At 34.1% G+C, this 19,494-nt stretch overlaps 1 protein-coding gene across 1 annotated transcript; it reads right to left on the bottom strand.

The window, feature by feature from the left end:
- Positions 1–1,395: 1,395 nt before the first annotated feature.
- LOC101894424 (hypothetical protein) lies at positions 1,396–19,113 on the bottom strand. The gene is made up of 3 exons (XM_005180470.4): positions 18,408–19,113; positions 5,368–5,542; positions 1,396–1,650 (listed from the first exon to the last, which is right to left on the bottom strand). Exons 1-3 carry the CDS (start codon positions 18,586–18,588, stop codon positions 1,464–1,466), a joined length of 543 nt encoding a protein of 180 aa, XP_005180527.1. The 5' UTR covers positions 18,589–19,113; the 3' UTR covers positions 1,396–1,463.
- Positions 19,114–19,494: the final 381 nt, after the last annotated feature.

Below are 19,494 nucleotides of genomic sequence, written 5' to 3'. Positions count from 1 at the left end.
AGAAGACCTACAGGTCTTCTATGGAGAATACCTCCAGATCTTCTATGGAGAATACCTCCAGATCTTCTATGGAGAAGACCTACAGGTCTGCTATGGAGAAGACCTACAGGTCTTCTATGGAGAAGTCCTACAGGTCTTCTATGGAGAAGTCCTACAGGTCTTCTATGGAGAAGTCCCACAGGTCTTCTATGGAGAAGACCTCCAGGTCTTCTATAGAGAAGACCTCCAGTTCTTCTATGTAGAAGACCTCCAGGTCTTCCTTAAAGAAGACTTCCAGGTCTTCTTCGAAGAAGAATTCCAGGTGAATGAAACCTCCAGGTCTTCTATAAAGAAGACATCGAGTTTTTTCATAAAGAAAAGACCAGCAGGTCTTCCCTGAGTAGACAGACAGCTCTTTTCCGAGAAGACCACCTGTTCTTCTCTGAGAAGACCATCTGCGCTTTTCTGAGAAGACCTAGAGCTACTCTCTGAGAAGAACAACAGTTCTTCTCCGAAAAGAAAATCTTTCCTGAGAGGATCATCAGCTCTTCATTGAGAAAACCATCAGCTCTTCATTGAGAAGACCATCAGCTCTTCTCTGAGAAGACCAACAGCTCTTCTCTGAGAAGACCAACATCGCTTCTCTGAGAAGACCAACATCGCTTCTCTGAGAAGACCAACAGCGCTTCTCTGACAAGGCAAACAGCTCTTCTCTCAGAAGGCAAACAACTTTTCTCTGAGAAGACCAAAAGATCTTTTTTGAGAAGGCCTACAGCTTTTCACTTAGAAGACCAAGAGCTCCTCTCTGAGAATATCAACAGGCTGATTAAGCATTGGGTTGCTCATAAAAATTTGAATTTTCCAAATATATATTTTTTTAAATATTTTTAACTTTATTTACAAAAACAATAGTTAACACATTTTTTTTTTTTTTTTTTTTTTTAAAGAGTCTCCTTTGTGTTAAATGTACATTCACAAAAACATATCTACATCGATACAAAACAAACTTTAAACTTAACAATAGCCATAATTAAACTTAAGTGATATCGTATGATCGATTGCTATGTCGCATTATATCGAACAAAAGCATGGTCGACTAGTGTAAAAAATTTTACATTTTTTAGTTTTTAATGTAAAAAAAAATCCAAAAAAATTAGAAAATCTTAAAATTTTAACACTTCCTAAAACTAATAATTATTTGCATTCAATTTTTAAGCTACGTACAGGACTTATAAAATATTTACAATAGACGTTTTGTTATAAATAAATGGAACTCGATTTCGAGTCGTTTTGCAATGGATGTGAAATGAGGGTGTGGATGGATGCATATTTTCCGATTGTTATTTGTGAAAAGGATTGGCATGGAACATCAGCTTCAAATGGGAATTTGAACATCAATTCTGGTCTGTGTCTTGGCTTTCTTCATTTGGGGTACCAAAAATTATGATCACATGATTCTGTCTTGACTGAGATTTTTGCGCTATTTAGAGCTTAACTTTATAGGACAATTTCATTAATTTCTTGGAACTAATTGGACAGTTGGGCCACAAATTGGCACAACCCATGGGTCCACTCAAGCTGTCACCGGTGTAGCGCAACAACTCTCCCATGTGAGCAGCAAAATGCCATTTACTGGGCGAGCCATTCATGGCCAGGGACATGGATGATGATCTGGAAATAAAAAAGAATTTTGAATCAAAATTATAATTTTTCTGCAGTGTATTAAATTAAATTCTACATAAGATTCCTTATTTAGCATTCTAGGCATTTGCCGGTTTATTTTTATGGAGGCAACACTCGCTCGAAAACGTGAATTCAAACCAAATCGCCTTCGAGTCAAGTGCGAGGCTGTCATTTTCCAGCACCACCACCTGCCTGCCAGCCCCACCTTGCCTCATGACAAAACTCAGCGAAGTGTAAAAATTGCACTTTTTTTTGTTTGCCATTACGAATTGATTGTTTAACAAGCGAACTCAAAATAAACATGTAAATTATTTAACAAATACTTAATGGAAGTCATTGTAAAATTTCTAAGACCCGTGGAAATGCATTAACAGCTAAACAAATACAAGTTTTTATTTATGTTTCCACATCCACACAAACAGACGTTCAATAACATTTGACCTCCTAACCCAACATTGATATGAGAAAAAAAAACGCACAAAACTTGAAATTATATTTATAAATTGAAACAATTTTCCTCGATCCGCAATAGCTTCCTCAAAGCTGCAGCTGCAATTTGAATTTTTAAGGTGAAGTGAAATTCTGAATCAGTTCAAAGTTATTCGCTTCGACATCTGTTAGATGCAACCCATTCGCAAAGATAACTTTATGAAATTAAGCTGAAATTGCTAGTTCGATGATTTTTTCCAACTTTAGTCATTCCCACCTAAATTCGCAGCCGGTATTCGCTGTTTATTGTTTTCAACAGAATAACGGTTCAAAGTTTATTCTCCTTAGTCATAAATAAAAAAAACAGTTCATTCAATTTTCGAATCATATTTTCAAGGGCAGAATATATTATGAATTTTTTTTGAGAAATAATATAAACGAATTAACTTGATTTTAATCATGTTTTGTCAGCTTTGGATAAGAAGAAGCTTCACAGCTATGCAGCTTTAAACTTATGCAAATTTGTACAGAATTTTAAATTGAAAACATTTTTCGATGAAAAATGTGCACCATCATGATGATTTTAAGATTTGTTTATTTCAATACTCAACTGACGTAGCTTAGGTCAGGTCAGGTAAGGGTTCATGGCAATGGCCAAAAAGATAGATCTAATAATATTTATTAATAATTAAATTGAGAATCTTGTTTATTTCAGAGAATAGTTTTTGCTGTTCATATTCTTGATCCTTCCCAACAAAATTTAGTTGTCACGTGAGCCGAATAACATATTAAAAAGTAATGTAAAAAAATAATGGGTTACTCTTTCAAAATCGCAATTCCAAAGAACCTAGTTTCCTCCTTAATAACTAATGAGTAATATCTCCGACTACAATTCGAAGGTTGTGGGTCCGCGAATCAGCATCGCAGACGAAGAAACCTGAAATATTTCTTCTGCTTCCAAACATTTTATGAGACTTCGTTCTTTAGCGTAATTTTTTTTATGAACTAACATGTTAACCTTTCTTTAACCACCCCTTCGATTTACTCATTTTTGAATATTTTTTCACATCACTCCCATATTTCTTCATTTGTAAATAATTAATTCCTCCAAAATAGTCGTGATTGTTCCATAATTCCCCTCTATGAATTTATTTCTCCAAAATAATCGTGATTCCGGTCAGTTTCTCAAAAATATTACTGTATTACTCCTAAAAATATGCTCATACATTTATATTTTATTAGGCAACTACTCATATACCCAATATCAGTAGATGGCGTTCGCTAAAACATAAAGAGAAAAAAACAAAACTCTCGTTCATCATTTCTAGGACCCCATTCTTCTCCTACTCAAAGTTCAATTCAAATTCTATACTCTTTTTTAAGATTTTTTTTTTTTTTTTTTGGAATTTTTGCCATATTTTATTATATTTCCGAAACAATCAGAGTTTTCCAGTTTCTCTAAATATTCTACTATATTGGTCCTAAAAGTATGCTCAAACTATTATATTTGAAAGCTAACCACCAATAGCAATAGATGGCGTCCGTTTAAATATAAAGAGCAAAAGCATAGAATATATTTCTGCATTTCCAGAACCCCATTTTTTCTACTCAAAGCGTAAAGAATGATTCAAGACTTTTCTAAGAACTTTTTTTTTAAATCTCAACCAGATGTTTTGGCTTTCCTGATATAATTGTGTTCCTGTCAGTTTCACAAAAATGTTTGCCATATTGTGTTTACTAATTTGTCTAATATTAATAAATGGTATCACAAGGAGATACAAGGAATCTCCTTCTCCATTTCTAGGAACCTAAAAGTATGCTTATACATTTAATACATTACTACTCATTTTCCCGACGGCAATAGATGGCGGTAATCTCCGTAAAGTGTAAAACAAAAGAAAATTATTCTGTGTTTCCCGAACACCCATTTTCTCCTACTCAAAATGTAATGCTTTGCAATGTTCAACCCAAGTTTAAAAATAATTAGTAGTGCACATTTGTGCTTTCCTAGCATGAATTTCATGCATCATTTCGTGCATGGATAAATCTATGTCTTTCTAGTACATGTCTGACCTCGCCTTTATAAACTACACAACTAAGTTTTTATACCCTCCACCATACTATGGAAGGTATATTAACTTTTTCAATGCGTTTGTAACTCCTCGAAATACTCATGTCAGACCCAACAAATTATATATATTCTTGATTAGAGTAAAATTCTAAGTCGACTTAGCGATGTCCGTCTGTCTGTCTGTCCGTCTGTTGTACTCACGCTATCTTTCGAACAAATTGAGATAGAAGGCTAAAATGTTTCCAGTAGGCAGGTTAAGTTCGTAAATGGGCCATGTAGGTTCACGTTTTCATATAGCCCCCATATAACGGTACCTCCCTATATTCGGTATTTTGATGATTTTAGCGACATTATTCACAGGAATTGTTTAAAATTTGGTATTTGAAGTTCGTAATGGATACTACAGCCTATGACAGAAAATTGTCTATGCAGGTCTTCGTATAGCCCCCATATAAAGGTACCTCCCGATATTCGGTATTTTGACGAGTTTAGGTACAATACAAACCAAAATTCTTTGAGATGTCGTATTTGAAGTTCGTAATGGATGCTACAGCCTGTGCCAGAAAATTGTCTATGCTGGTCCAGGTCTTCGCACAGCTCCGATATAACGGTACCTCCCTATATTCGGTATTTGGATGATTTTAGCTATATTATTAACGGTTTATTTCAAGTTTCGAATTTGAATATGGTAATGGCTTATGACAAACAATGCCTATGTAGGTCCACGTCGTATAGACCCCAATATAACGGCTATAATCGGTATTTTTTTAATTTTAATAGAATTTTAAAAGGATTTTATTTTTTTTTTTTAATTTCCAAATTCGTTTCAAATGGTGGAGGATATTCAAATTTCGGCCCGGCCGAACTTACTGCTGTTTAACTTGTTTTTATTAAAATTTCAAACATATGTTACTTTCAGCGTAAAAGTATGCACACTAAGCTTCATAGGCAAATTTAGTTGCTTGCTGTCCTACGTCAATATTTGCAAATGAAATCACCTGTAATTTGGCATCTGAAACTAAAAAAAGTAAATCTAGTCAATTCTTATTTACCTCCCTTGAATTTAAATTGTCAATTTCATTGCACACACGTCAAATAAGGAAGTTTAACCAGACAAAAAAGGCTCTAATATTAATATACTATGAGATCACTTGATTTACAATAATTTTTTATATGAGTTCCCATAAATAATCTATTATTTTTACCTTATCAAATTCATGAGATCCTTTTCCTTCTCCGTCAAGGCATAATCCGGCTTCGCAGCCATTTCGCACAGCATCTTTGGCAGGCATGAATCCTTAATAGCATCTGTCAGCTGGCTCTTCATGGAGTTGCGTTTATTTTGAAGACCTTCGGCAGAAAATTCAGCCAAGTCGCCAACTAAAGAAAGAGATACAACAAAACAATAATTAATATATTTTCAGAATAATAAAAAAATACAGAAATAGAAAAAAATATTTTAAATATTATCTAATATTTGAAAGTATTTTTTCTTTGTTTCCAAAAACAACTGGAGGGCAAGAAGCGTAGATTCTTTGCCAGAATCAACAATAATTGCTTTCTTTCTTTCTGGCCAAAATATTTCTTTGTTCAAACATCGCTGCTGACGTTTTAAGCCAACCAACCATCTATAATTATCGAAAATTAAAGTAAAAAAACTGTGAGCAGAGAATTAATTCCAGACAAAGCCGTGATGCTTTGTTTTTGCAAAATTTCTTGTTTACTTTTTTAATTAAGCTTGTTTCGAAATACCGCCATTGGTACGAGGGTGGTTTAGAATGCCGGCGTAAATTAATCTAAACTAGTTCCAATCTTTATCTAAACGAGTTCATCGAACAAGCCTATTGTTTTACAAACGACATTAAATTTATCTCTTCGTTTTGCTAAAAAAACACAATCTAAATTCCATCCAAAAAAATCACAAACCCGGAAAATGTTTCGTGTTGGTTTTTTTTATTTTAGATTTTGAATTTTATGTGCTTGTTATTTTTTTGTGGTCTTGTCATATAATTTACACATTTATCATGGGCTGTTAGCGGCATTAACTTGTCAATTAGTGTAGATTTCATGCAGAACCTTTTTCCAAAGTCTGGTTTGTAATTATGGCAACGTGTGGCTTTAAAAAAGTCAACATATTCAAACACATGCCCATTTTTTTATCCTCCTCTGTGTTGATTTTAAATTTAGCTTAAAATTTGCAATTAAGAATATGTTGTTGTTGTTTTTGTTTAGTTTTATAAAAGAATAGTTTATTTTCCATTTATTTAATGCCAAGTGGGTTCTTAACCTTCATGGAAATGTTGAATTAACAGAAAAAAAAAACAAACTATTACTGCCACTGCAGAAGATGCCAAGTCAACAATAATATTTGTCAATGAAATTATGGGCGATTTGGCCCCAAAAAAATCTACAAAAAAATACAAAACTGCACAATTAAACAAAACTCATTTAAGACAATTTAAATGACTTGAACGGTTGCTGCTGGTTCATCGCAGTTTTGGGTTGTCAATAAGCCTTTTTTTATGTGAGCCACTAAATGATTTCATAACCATGAATTGCCAGAGGTAATGAGCAAAAAACACAATGTCATCTTTAGGTGTTAAAAAAATGACATAATTGCTGAGTTCTTACGAAATTTATATGACATTTAAGAATGTTTATAATAATTAAAATAAAATGTTAGTTCGTAAAAAATATTATTTTCACAGCAATACTTAGACGAGCCTTTCCAGCTGCAGAAAAAATGTACGTAGAAAAACTCTTTCGTATATAACATGTCCTTTCGATTCCTTCCACATTGAATTTGGATGAGACACTAATCTCAGTTATTTAATTTCTTAATTTAATTTAAAAGTCATTCTAGATCACTTATTCTGTAGATAATACTATTGCCTCATAATTTTACCTAATATACATGTATTTGTCTTCTAAAAAATACTAAACATATAATTAAAAAAAAAAACAAGTAAAAAGCAACCGGGCCAAACTTTTTATATCCTCCGTCTTTCGAAACTTGGAAATTTTCCAAAAATTCCGTTGAAATATACCGCTTAAATGAAAACCTTTCTTTTGGGCTATACGAAAACGTGGTGTGGGATTAGTAATTTTTTTTTCATAGGCTATAGTACCGATTCCAAACTTGAAATACGAAATGTGACACAATTCCGGTGAATAATGTCGCGAAGATCCTGGAAATACCAAATATCTCGGGGTAGCGTTATATTGTTGCTATACTAAAACGTAGACCTATGCAGGGTGAGATAAAAACCTGCAACAAAGTTAAAAACCATGATTTTGACACTTTTTTAAATTTTATTGAATGAAAGCAAAAAATGTCGGAAATAAAATAAAATTTTAGAATAAGTTTAGATTTGTACGAATTGATCACCTTTGGTACTAATTATGACCTTCAAACGGTCAATAAAACCACGCACACGCTGCCGAAAGTTGCTCTGCTGTATTTTGGCCCATTCCCGGCGAAACGTTTTCTTGAGGTGATCGACACCTTTTTTAGTGCCAATCTTTCTTTCCAAAATACTCCAGACACAATAGTCCAACGGATTGGTATCCGGAGATTTTGGTGGCCATTGTGCGCTGGAAATGAAGCGAGGAACCTCATTTTGTAACCATTCTTGGGTGACGCTGCGATGGTGCTGAGTCCTGTTGGAATGTCCAGGGACTGCGGCCAAAATGGTTGTGTGCCCACTATATACTTTGGACGCCCTTATTTTTAAAGAATTGGGCAGTATCGTTCAATATTTTTTTCAGAGGATTTTTCAAACGTTCCCTAATGGGAATATGATAGCAATTATTCTACATGAGTCGTTAGAGCAGTCAAGGTAGCAGCCAGATCCCTCATATGCTTTCTCAAACTCCACCAAAATTATCTGTATGCTCCCTTTCTCTCTCTCTCTCTTTCTCTCTTACACAAGAAGCATGAATTCTTGTTTTATGTACAAAGTTCATGAAATGCAAAAATTTGAACATTTTCTGAACGCAATTCACACAATTAATATTTGTGGTCATATAATTGTCGAAAATACAACAAAGATAGATCTCCTACTTTTAAACCTATCCACTTCGCTCGAAGGGGGTGCATAGAAGACTCTTAAAGTGAACTCCATAAAGAGAAGAATTTCTACTTTCTATGCAAGCAGGTTTTCTATTCATTCGAGACCTATAGAACACTTTTTTTGCGCATTCGTTAGAATACTTAAATATATATGATATATGCAAAAACGCATATTTCTCTAAAAAAACAATAGATTCTTGGCATATTCTACCGCCATATTAATTATCTATATATACCATATTTACTCTGTTCAATATTTACCAATTTAATTTATTGTGAGAAATTTCTTTTATTGTTTTATGCATTTATTTTAAATTAATTTATTCTTAAAAAAACAATCGAAATAAAAAACCAACAACATTCTTTGTTTCATGTCTACATTTGTTTCTATTTCTTGAACAGCTGTTTAGCATTTGAAAGATTAACCTGAACAACCTGACAACGACCGCGGTCGGCGTTCGATGTTCGAAACAGAAACATTTCATTTGGCTTTACTCATAGTAAACACTGAGAAAATGCTATGGCTGGCCGGCCAAGTTCAATAATCTTCTAACCTTGAGATGAAATCAAAAAAAAAACGCCAGAGTAAATTTATACAGACATAACGCATTTCAAAATCGATAAATACCATCTCAGCTAATTTGTTGGCTGGTAAAAGTCAGAAAAAAAAAAGCGAAAACCAAATAGACGCCAACCGGCAAAATAGAATTATACTTTTAAATACAATCGTAGTTATTACGAATGGTCAACAATTTAAATCGAACCCTAAGTCACCTGTCTGGGCAATAAATTAAATTCACGTTCCACATTTGCATCTAAAACTAGATATGTTTGTAAAAACAAAAAAAAAAGTAAAAGTCGATTCTAAATTCTAGTTCTAGTCATTCAAATATGACAAAATTTGTTATTGCAAAAAGGAACTTTGTGAACTTATCAGGTAGGGGTTTTGAAATATTTACAACATGGCCACAGAACTTGTTTCCTCCAGATTTGTATCTGGTTTATAAACTATAACCATTAATTGATTATAAAATTGTTTAGTTAATTAGTACGGTTTACACCTTCAATTATTTATTGATTAAATATAAAATACTAAAATGTGTCATATATAATATGACAAACCGGAATGGTGTGGTATAAAGTCTGACAGGAAAAGCTATATGTTACCAGGGCCCATCGTACAATGTCAGATCAACATACCACCTTAAGCTCAAAATAATTCCACCCAGTAAAAATATATCACCAAATGATGGGTTTATTCAGAAGATTTAAAAAAATAAATTTAAGATTACGTGAATAGTCTACAGAATTTTACATTTTATGAACTCAGTTCATAAAACAGAATGGACTGGCTCCTTGGTTTGGAAGAGAGGAAGTTTTCAAACATGAGAGCAAAGGCATTTGTCTGTAGCAAAACAGAGCGAAACAAGTGAGAGTAAACAGCAGTGTTGAACATTTTTCACACAATCCCACCAAAAAAAGAAGTAGTAGCAGCTGAGAATATAGAGAGAGAATACGTGCAGAGTTTGTTTGTTTTTGGGATCGACAAGAGAATAATTAAACAAAACGGATGCAACAGCCACCTTTTAGTCTCAATTAAGCAGTCGACGATGCAAGTTGGGTGGTTGCATGTTTTTATGATTTGTTTTAATTTAAGCAAAGTGAGAAGTACTCTTAAATTGATGATTTATTTAAAAATTAATTATTGCATTGTTAAGTTCTGTGTTAAATTTCTTTTGCAATTTCTTGTTCATTTCGATTTTAAAAGTTTGGGGTTTCCCATTTTATAATTATTCCGTAATCAGTACAGCTTGGCGGCTACTAAACATTTAGTATTTGATTTCTCTATAAATAATTCAATACACATTTTTTTGTGAAAGTAAAAAAATAAATTCATTCGAAAAAAATAGATTTTATAGGTACTGGTATTCCCTGACACATTGATATAAAAAATCTAATTTACCAGCTGAGAATATGGAGAGAGAATACGTGCAGAGTTTGTTTGATTTTGGCCTCGACATGGAGCTGTTCCGGTAAAACATCAAGAGAATAATTAAACAAAACGGATGCAACAGCCTGCTCTTAATCTCAATTAAGCTGTCGGCGATGCAAGTTGTGTGGTCACTTCTTTTCATGATTTTTTGTTTTCAATTTAAACAAAGTGAGAAGTGCTCTAAAATTGATGATCTATTTCAGAATTAATTATTGCATTGTTAAGTTCTGTGTGCTATTAATTTCTTTCGCAATTTCTTGTTCACTTCGATTTTAAATTTTTGGGGTTTCCCAGTTTCTCATTCCTCCGTAATCAGTACAGCTTGGCGGCAACTAAACATTTAGTATTTGATTTCTCGATTAATAATTCAAAATACTTTTATGCACATTTTTTTGTGAAAGTAAAAAATAAATTCATTCGAAAAAAAACTAGATTTTATAGATACTGGTATTCCCTGACACATTGATATAAAAAATCTAATTTACCTATATAATAAAAATCTCGAAATACTTCTATTAACATTTAATATTCCAGTTTAATTATTTTGACAAATGTCACAAAATAAATGGACAGGGCAAGTTCCAACTAGATATTTTGGAGATAGAATCACAATTTCATTTAGATACAAAACAGGATTGAACGGAAACGGGCGATTAACCATGCATTATACCAAAGTTCACTAGTAAAACTTATTCTATATGCAGTTGTTTATCGGTCATTGGAATTTTGCTAATAATGTGAACAACAAATTATAGTTTTTGGAGAAATTATGGTCTTCATAATAACATACCACTAAAAACAAAGATATATTTTTATTTAGCATACCGAATTCAATTAAAAAACATCAATTATTAAAATTAGACAACTCCCAACTGGTTCGTCGCCGAAGACAACGAATCAAGAATGGATGATGAAATGCTGTTTGGCGCTAACAAGCTAGCCCAACGGAATAGACTCAGGAAACGATTTGTTAAACAATATTTTTTTCCAAAAAATATTTTTAATTTGAAATTAAAAAAAAAAATAATAATAATGAACCTGAAACTTTTTTCTCACTTCTTAAAAGAATAACACGTTTTGAAAGAACGGGAATGCCACCAAAGTTATGGGTGATGTCACTGAAGTTATTAACAAAAAATAAAAGTTTTTTTATTTTTATTTTTTTAGGGCCAACCTTGCTTACCAAAATACTCTAGACACAATAGTAGACGGATAGGTATCTGGAGATTTTGGTGGCCATTGTGCGCTGGAAATGAAGCGAGGAATCTTATTTTGTAACTATTATTGGGTGGCACGTGCTGGGTGCGATGGTCCTGTTGGAATGACCATGGTCTGCGGCCAAAATACACCCTCCAGAATATTTTTGAGATAATATTCGGCATTTATTCTGATGCCACGGTCGATTGATACGAGCGGAGAGCGACCATGGGCTGTTACGGCGGCCCACACCATCACCATGGCCGGCGCTTGAGTTCTGGTGGCCAACCAATGGTGCACATTTTCAGCTGAACTCTTTGGCAAGTAAACACGATAATTTTGTTTGTTTACATACTGCTGGACAACGAACGTTTTCTCATCAGAGAAACCCAAATTCGGCAGTTCACCACTTTCTGTCAATAGATGCAACTGTTTAGCTCTTTTAAGTCTATTTTCTTACTGTTGCGGTGTAAGTTCTTGCACTTTTTGGAATTTCAAGGCCTTTGCTCCGAACACATTTTTCAATATTTTCCGAATGGAATATTGCGATATGTTCGAGTGTTGGGACAATTTATAATTTTTAATAAATATTTATACATGCAACGAAAATCCGGTCTATAAGAAAAACAGGTGTTTCCATTTTCCTGAACAAGTATTCAATATATTTACCATTATTTAATATCTGAATTTTACTGACGTAAAATGCCGGATACGGATGTACGTAACAGCACGGGTATTTGTTCAGCATTTTTAGATGCCGGTTGCTCTGTATCCTCTCTGGCTCTAAAATTCATATTTTGAGATTACATAGAAAATTCTAAACTACTAAAATTTTCTCCCCTATATTTTTTCCCAAGTTCCTAATACCATTCCATTACCTCCCCAAACCCACTGTTGCTCGAAATTAAATATTATATAGACAAATGAAATCCGGTCTACAAGCAAAACAGTTGTTTCGTTTTTTTTTTTCTTCTGAATTATTACCCGATATAATTACCAACCTAGTCTGGCCAATGCTGATGTTTGTAAATTAGCGGATACGGCATATGTATTTATGTATGTAATAATATGAATATTTATTCAGCGTTTTTTTTATGGCTGGCGCTCAGTATCTTCCCTGGCTCTAAAATTGACATCACGTTTCTCTGGTTCGACATGTGAACGAAACTCACGATAAATAAACATTGACAGACAGACATACAAACAAACAGCCATCATGGAGAGCAATTCAATTCAATTTTTTCACTGTTACCGCTGACTTTTTGTAACCGATCTCGGCAATACAATTTTCACTTTCACCTTCAATGAACCTTAACAAACAGAGTTTCACATGACAGACAGAGTTGGGAGTTTTCTTCCCACCAACAATGGACAAGAAAAGAAACATAAAACAGATCTAACAACCTGTCGCGAAGTATGGAGTTTCATATTTGTTGAATTTGTTACCTTTTTTCTTTCTCTATCTCTTTTTGTCTCTTTAAACCAAAAATCTCAACAAGTTTTTTTTTCGGAAATTTGGCTTTTTACGATTTTATTTTCCTTTATTGTTTTGTTTTTATTATTTTCTAACCAGAAATCAACACTGCCACTCTACGGCAATCAACTTGTGGCCGGCATGAGTAATGAAATACTGGCTCTGGTTGAGTAACAGCAGCAGCATCATCAACATCATCATGGGAAGCAACCGACATCCAACATCAAACAAAAAAAAAACACAATTAAATGCTATTACAACATAGCCAAAACCAGGTTTACCACTATTGGATTACATGAACATTTCAATGGATGGCCTCCGGGCATTAGCACATTGGGTTGGAAGTTACGAAATTGGGATTTGGGTTAATCCCAAAATATATAATGATAAGCAATAATGAACATTCGGAAAGAAGGAAAAATATTAAAATTACCAATGAATTTAACTTTTTCCTTTTCACAGACCAACAATTTGTTTTAATGAAAAAAGGTTTGAAAGAAAATCTGCTTGGATCACCACGATACGATCGTACAACACGTAACACACGTATGGAGTAATTGAGAAGATTTCGCAATGTGCGACACCTACAGCCTTGTAAATAGATTGGTTCTTAGCATTAAGGTTTCATGTGTAGGGTGTAAGTAGAATAATATTAACTCCTTATTATGACACAACAATATATGCATACAGGGTGAGATGAAAAACTGCAAGCAACTTCAGACTACTGTCATTTCTAAGCCAATCGACCGACAGCTGTTAAAATTATTCCAGTGACAGCTCATTGTTTATAAGCGTACAAAAGCATTTCGGTGAGAATTTTCCAGAAAAAAAATATTCGTGATGGAATTCAAGCGTGATATATATTTCTTTCTTTATATTTGGCTGGAAAATCACAGGTGGCTATCGTTAGAGCACTCCAGCATTAAAATATGAATAAATCTTTTGTGTCTCTTACCATCGCTTGTTACCATAATACTGGTAGCGTATCCCGACGTCAAGGAAGTGGACGGAAGAAAACATCAACTTCAGCAGAAATGGTTCGAAAAGTAAAGAAGCGACTTGATCGAAACCCGCGACACATGTGACCGAAAAGAGGCTCGTGAGCTGAACACATCGCAATATTCCATGCGGCAAATATAAAAAAATGAGCTCGAGGTAAAGCCATTGCAATTCCAAAAATGGCAAGAACTTACACCGCAAGAGAAAGAAAAAAGACTCGAAAGACCTAAAGAGTTGTTTCGCTTGCCCGAAACTGCCGAATTTGGTTTTCTCCGTCTCCAATGAAAAAAAAATCGTTGTCCAGCAGTTTGTAAACAAGGTGAAAGTATGCACCTACGGTTGGCCACCAGAATTCAAGCGTCGGCCATGGTGATGGTGATAGCGTGGGCCACCATAACAGCCGATGGTCGCTCTCCACTCGCATTAATCGACTGTGACTTCAGAATAAATGCCGAATATTATCGCGAAAATATTCTGAAGGGTGTATTAAAGCCTTGGGCACGCAAACATTTTGGCCGCAGACCTTGGACATTCCAACAGAACTCAGCACCATCGCACTCAGCACGCGTCTCCCAAGAATGGTTACAAAATGAGGTTCCGCGCTTCATTTCTAGCATACAATGGCCACAAAAATCTACGGATACCAATCCGTTTATCTGGAGTATTTTGGAAAGCACGGTTGGCACTAAAAAATACCAAAGTGTCGATCACCTCAAGCAAGCGCTTCGCCGGGAATGGGCCAAAATACCGCAGAGCGACACTCGGGCGGTTTCATTGGCCTTTGAAAGCCATAATTCGTGGCAAAGGAGACCAATTTGAACAAATCTAAACTTATTCTAAAATTTGATGCTTTTTTCGAAATTTTTTGCTTTCATTCGGTAAAATTAAAAAAATGTAAAAAGTATGGCGTTTGACTTTGTTGCAGGTTTTTCATCTCTCCCTATATAGATTACGATATTTGTTCGAAAGATCTGTATTAATATTCTGCAAAAGTCAATATTTTTATCCAGCAAGATCTATGTTTCATAAAAATCGACGATTTTGTGTAAGGAAGACTTCGAATTCTAATACAATACATAAATTTATCTAAAATTATGGTTTCAAATTTTAAATAATATAGAGTTTCTACAAAGAACATCGTAAGGTTTCCTGTGTAAATAGAATACGATTTACTCGTAATAAACACTCAACAGCAATAGTAATCTTTCATTTAAACAAACATCTGCAGTCCACAATAATAATTTTAATAACGACGCACTTTATTTCTTTTTTAAAAATAACAAAATATTCCCAATAAATTAAAAAACAAATTCCATACTTTCCCTTTTTTTTTCCAAAAAAAAAAAGTTATTTTGAGAATTTCCAACTAGTTTCTTCATCGTCAATACCCAATGAAATTCTCCATTAGAAGTTTGGTTTGTTTCCAAAGATCACCTCAAGAAATGACAAGCATTTCTTATAGCCGGTTGTTTATGCGCTAGCCAAGTCTCTTGTTTTTGTTAGGAAACCAGATAATTCCGACGAAAATAATTTACATATTTTAAAAATCTAAAGTTCAAATATGTTTTTGTTTTTATTTGTTGAGTGACGTCTTCATATATTTTTTTTCTAATTATATAATAATATAATACAAATTAATGGAAATTGACTTCTGGAAAATAAAAGAATTGAAAAACGTGTTTTTCGGAGTTTTTATAAAAAAAAAATAAAATTGAAATTATTCCAACGAAATAAATTTAAAAGGCAGGTTGTTTTCGGATTCTTCATTAAAACTAGATATAATGTCTTTATGGCATAAAGACGCAAAACTATTCTAGATGAGGTTAAAAACACCGGCTCCCCCAACGACAGGTCAACTGAAACCTGAATGCATCAAACCGAGACTCTCAGTGATTTAGGGATATGTCTACCAACCCCAATATTTCGAAGAACAAAAACCAATTTGTTCGAAAGTGCGGAATCTATCTAAAAATTCAGCCTGTAGAAGACAATGTATCTAGAGGACGGGACCTATGGCGGCTCCTCTTCGTTCTGAATACAGTAGCAGATTAAATGTGCATAGTCTTAGTTTAAGTATCGTAAGTATGTTGTCCATTAGGTTAAGGACACTTTACGTTTGCGAAGTTAAATTAACACACATGTGACCGGAACAGCCACACCTGTCGGTTTGGCCGAGCTGTAGTACAATATAAAGGAACACACCTATTATATGAAACACATCTGAAAGAAATCTTTTTTATGGTAGTCATAGCAAAGACTGAAATAATAACTTCTAGTTGAACCGAGGCATGTACATTTTATTATACCCTTAGCCATATGGCTAGAGAGGCTTTATATCATTTGATACGGTTAAAATTTGCCTCATCAAAACACGGTTTTGGACAATAGGTCTCTTTGGACCAAATCCGTTTCAGAACATTTGGAGTCGAACTAGCGATGTCCGTCCGTCTGTCGTACATCGTAATATTATTATCAAATTTAGATCGATACCTCCTACACAAAAGCTCGAAATTCTCAAAAAAATATTTGGAACAACTCTAGTTTAGTAAAATCTCTTCGATTTCTTTAAATATTTTCCACAGGTAGGTATTTTTACCCTGATTCTGAGGAACTATTTTTTTTTTGGGATGGACCCAGGACCCCGGATTTTTTACCCGAAAGTCCGGGTTCAAGAATTAAGTTCGCGAGGTCGGTTGAACATACCCAGAATATCTCTGGACCCGAAAAAAGGTATTAGCACAAAGGCAAGAGTATCAGCAATAATTTGACATCAATTTTTTGACCCCCACAATGGGCCTTTTTTCGACTTTTTGAGAAAATTTCAAAAAAAATATATATTTTACTCCACAATAAGCGGAAGGCTAATACGATTTTGCTCCAACATTGCAAATCCTAATATTTGCATCAGTACTAGGTCAGGTACGAACATGAGTAAAATCGGTACACTCCATCGAGTATCTTCCCCGCAAAGTGTCAACATTTTGAAAAATTATAAGACATATAAAATGTGATGTAAAAAGCCGATTGTCTGCAAACTACACACATCTCAATATTTTTATTATCCCAATGTCTGTTGTAAAGATGGAATATATCGGGACATTCCTTCTGATACCTCCCCCATAAATGTTCAAAATTTTGAATATCCCTGAGCCCCATAAAAGGTAAAATTAACATCCGTTTCAATTCAGACTTGGCACATCTCAATATTTCCATCAACACAAGATCTGTTATAAAGATGGTAGAGATAGGACCATTCCTTCTGGTACCTCCCCCACAAAAAGTCGAAATTTAAAAAAAATATATATATATTTTACTGCACAAAAAGATAATGGATAATGCGATTTTGTTCCAAAAAGTGTCAAATTTGTGAACAACCAAAACGATTATAAAAGCCGAAATAAGTCTACAGTTCTCTTCATATTTCACACTTCCGATTCCTTGTACTAACACAAAATCTGCTGTGAAAATGGGATACATCGGTCCACTTCTGCTGGTACCAAAAAATCAACATTTTGAATATCCATGAAACTCATAAAACGGAGAGCCCATAGAGCCCCAAGATGCTACCTTCAAAAAATATAACGCAGATAGGTAGCTAATAAAAACTCAAATCTTGCATTTCATAAAATTACGGAAAAGTAATTTAATTTTAAGCAGCATGATTATTACCTACTAAACTTATAAAAAAGATAGCAGCTGAAAAATTGTCCAATAAATTATATTTCCAAAAATAGCACCCGCTGTTATTTTTATTTTTTTTAATAACTAAAAATGGAAAATCCAGAACAATAAAACTAATGACTGTCATAAAAATCGAATATGGAAAAACAACTGTAATAACCATGGGTTTTCCCAATAGGTAAACAAATCTAACAACCCACATCAGCTTCGAAACTATTGTGTCAGTAGGTGTGTTGAAGCAAATCAAAAATAAAATACTTTTTTATTATGGAAATCGATTTTTCAAAATGTGAACCCTATTTTTTCTTTTTCAATATTTTTTTTTTTTTTTTATTTTGATTTTGAAATCTAACAAACCCAAAAAATGCAAATTATAGATTTACACAATTTTTCACAAAAAACTGATGGTAATGATGATGAGCAACCAAACAATCGAACTAACAAACGATTGAATGAATGAATGACCTCGTTTGTGAAATGTTTCGGCAATCGAACAAACGGGGGGTAGCCAACAAATCGATCATTACAAAATCAGCTGCATGCAAAATTTGAAATGTTGATTTTCATGCAAATTTATGAGGCTACAACAAAAGATAACCCTAAGTTATTGCACTGCAAAATTCAATTCAAACAAAATCAAAAACGAGTATTTCATGGAAAGGCAATAATCAAATCTCAAAATTTTAATTCATAGCTTTTGTGTTTGTTTATTTATTTGTTTTTTTTTTGGCAAAATTCCCATAAATCATTGAGACAAGCTACCTTAAATGGGTTTGTGGGATTCTATTTGCCCAACTATGGCTTAGAGGAAGAAGCTCTGCAAACTCACCTTCACTTATTTCAATTTCGGCATTTTTCTGCTGGAACTTGCCCGCCCCCGCTGCTGCTGTCTGTTGATTTGGATCCGATTTGACCACACGCATCATACCGCCATAGCCAAAAAAGTCACCGAATACCATCAAGGCCACCACAACGAAAATCGCAATACGAAAACGCCAAGCTATATCCATGGTCAATAGATTTGTTGTGAACTCGTCTGTAAATTACAAATTTGTGGTTGTTGTTGCCTTTTGACGTTTTTATTGTCGCGTTTTTTCGGTTACGGCCAATTACTCAATTACACTTTCGCAATCGTTGTTTGGCTTGGGTTTTATGGTTCAAAGACTTTCTCAATACGACTTGAAAGAGGCTTCCAAATGTTGTTTGTTTTTTGTTGTTGGTAATTTAGACACGTTTGGGCAATAATTTGGCAATTGTTTTGATGTTATTTTTATTTTTCACTTGCAATATTCGGAAAATTGTTTTATTTTTCGATTTGAACACCAAGCGATAAAGTGAGCGGAGTTTGACGTTAAGAAACTTTAAATTTAAACCGTTTCAAGACTTGAAAATTTATTTTTCCAAATTTTCCCAGTATTGTTCGATAGGTTTTTTTCTTTCTTTTTTTTAGGGTGGAACACGTATCGTGGTTTCTTCTGTGTCTGTCCGTCAGCTCGTCCACTCTATGGCTCGTTTGTTTTGCAACTAAGCTAAACATATGTTAAGCCGAACTGAAGCAAAACTCTAAAACGCCACAGCTACCAGCCAAAATACACACAGTTAACCAAACACACAGACACACACAACCAAACAATCAATCAAAACCGACCGCAACTGCTACCATTTCACACAGTCAAACGATAACAGCAACACAAATACCTGTGTCGGTAGGTGATGTTTGAAACCCGACTTGTACTTACCAAACAACAGGTAAACAGAGAGAGCGAAAGAGAGGCTTACCTGTAAATCGATCTCTGAGAGCATAATGTCAATAGAGAATTCGAATGTAAACATAGCTGCTCAGCTGTTATTAACATTCGTTTATGACAACTGACAACTGTAATGCATTAAAATGGCAATCAGATGGTCCGACCCAC

The sequence above is a fragment of the Musca domestica genome, unplaced genomic scaffold (genome assembly GCF_030504385.1).
Source record: "Musca domestica strain aabys unplaced genomic scaffold, Musca_domestica.polishedcontigs.V.1.1 27, whole genome shotgun sequence".
NCBI classification, from domain to species: Eukaryota; Metazoa; Arthropoda; class Insecta; order Diptera; family Muscidae; genus Musca; species Musca domestica.
This window is presented reverse-complemented; position numbering and strand designations above follow the sequence as displayed.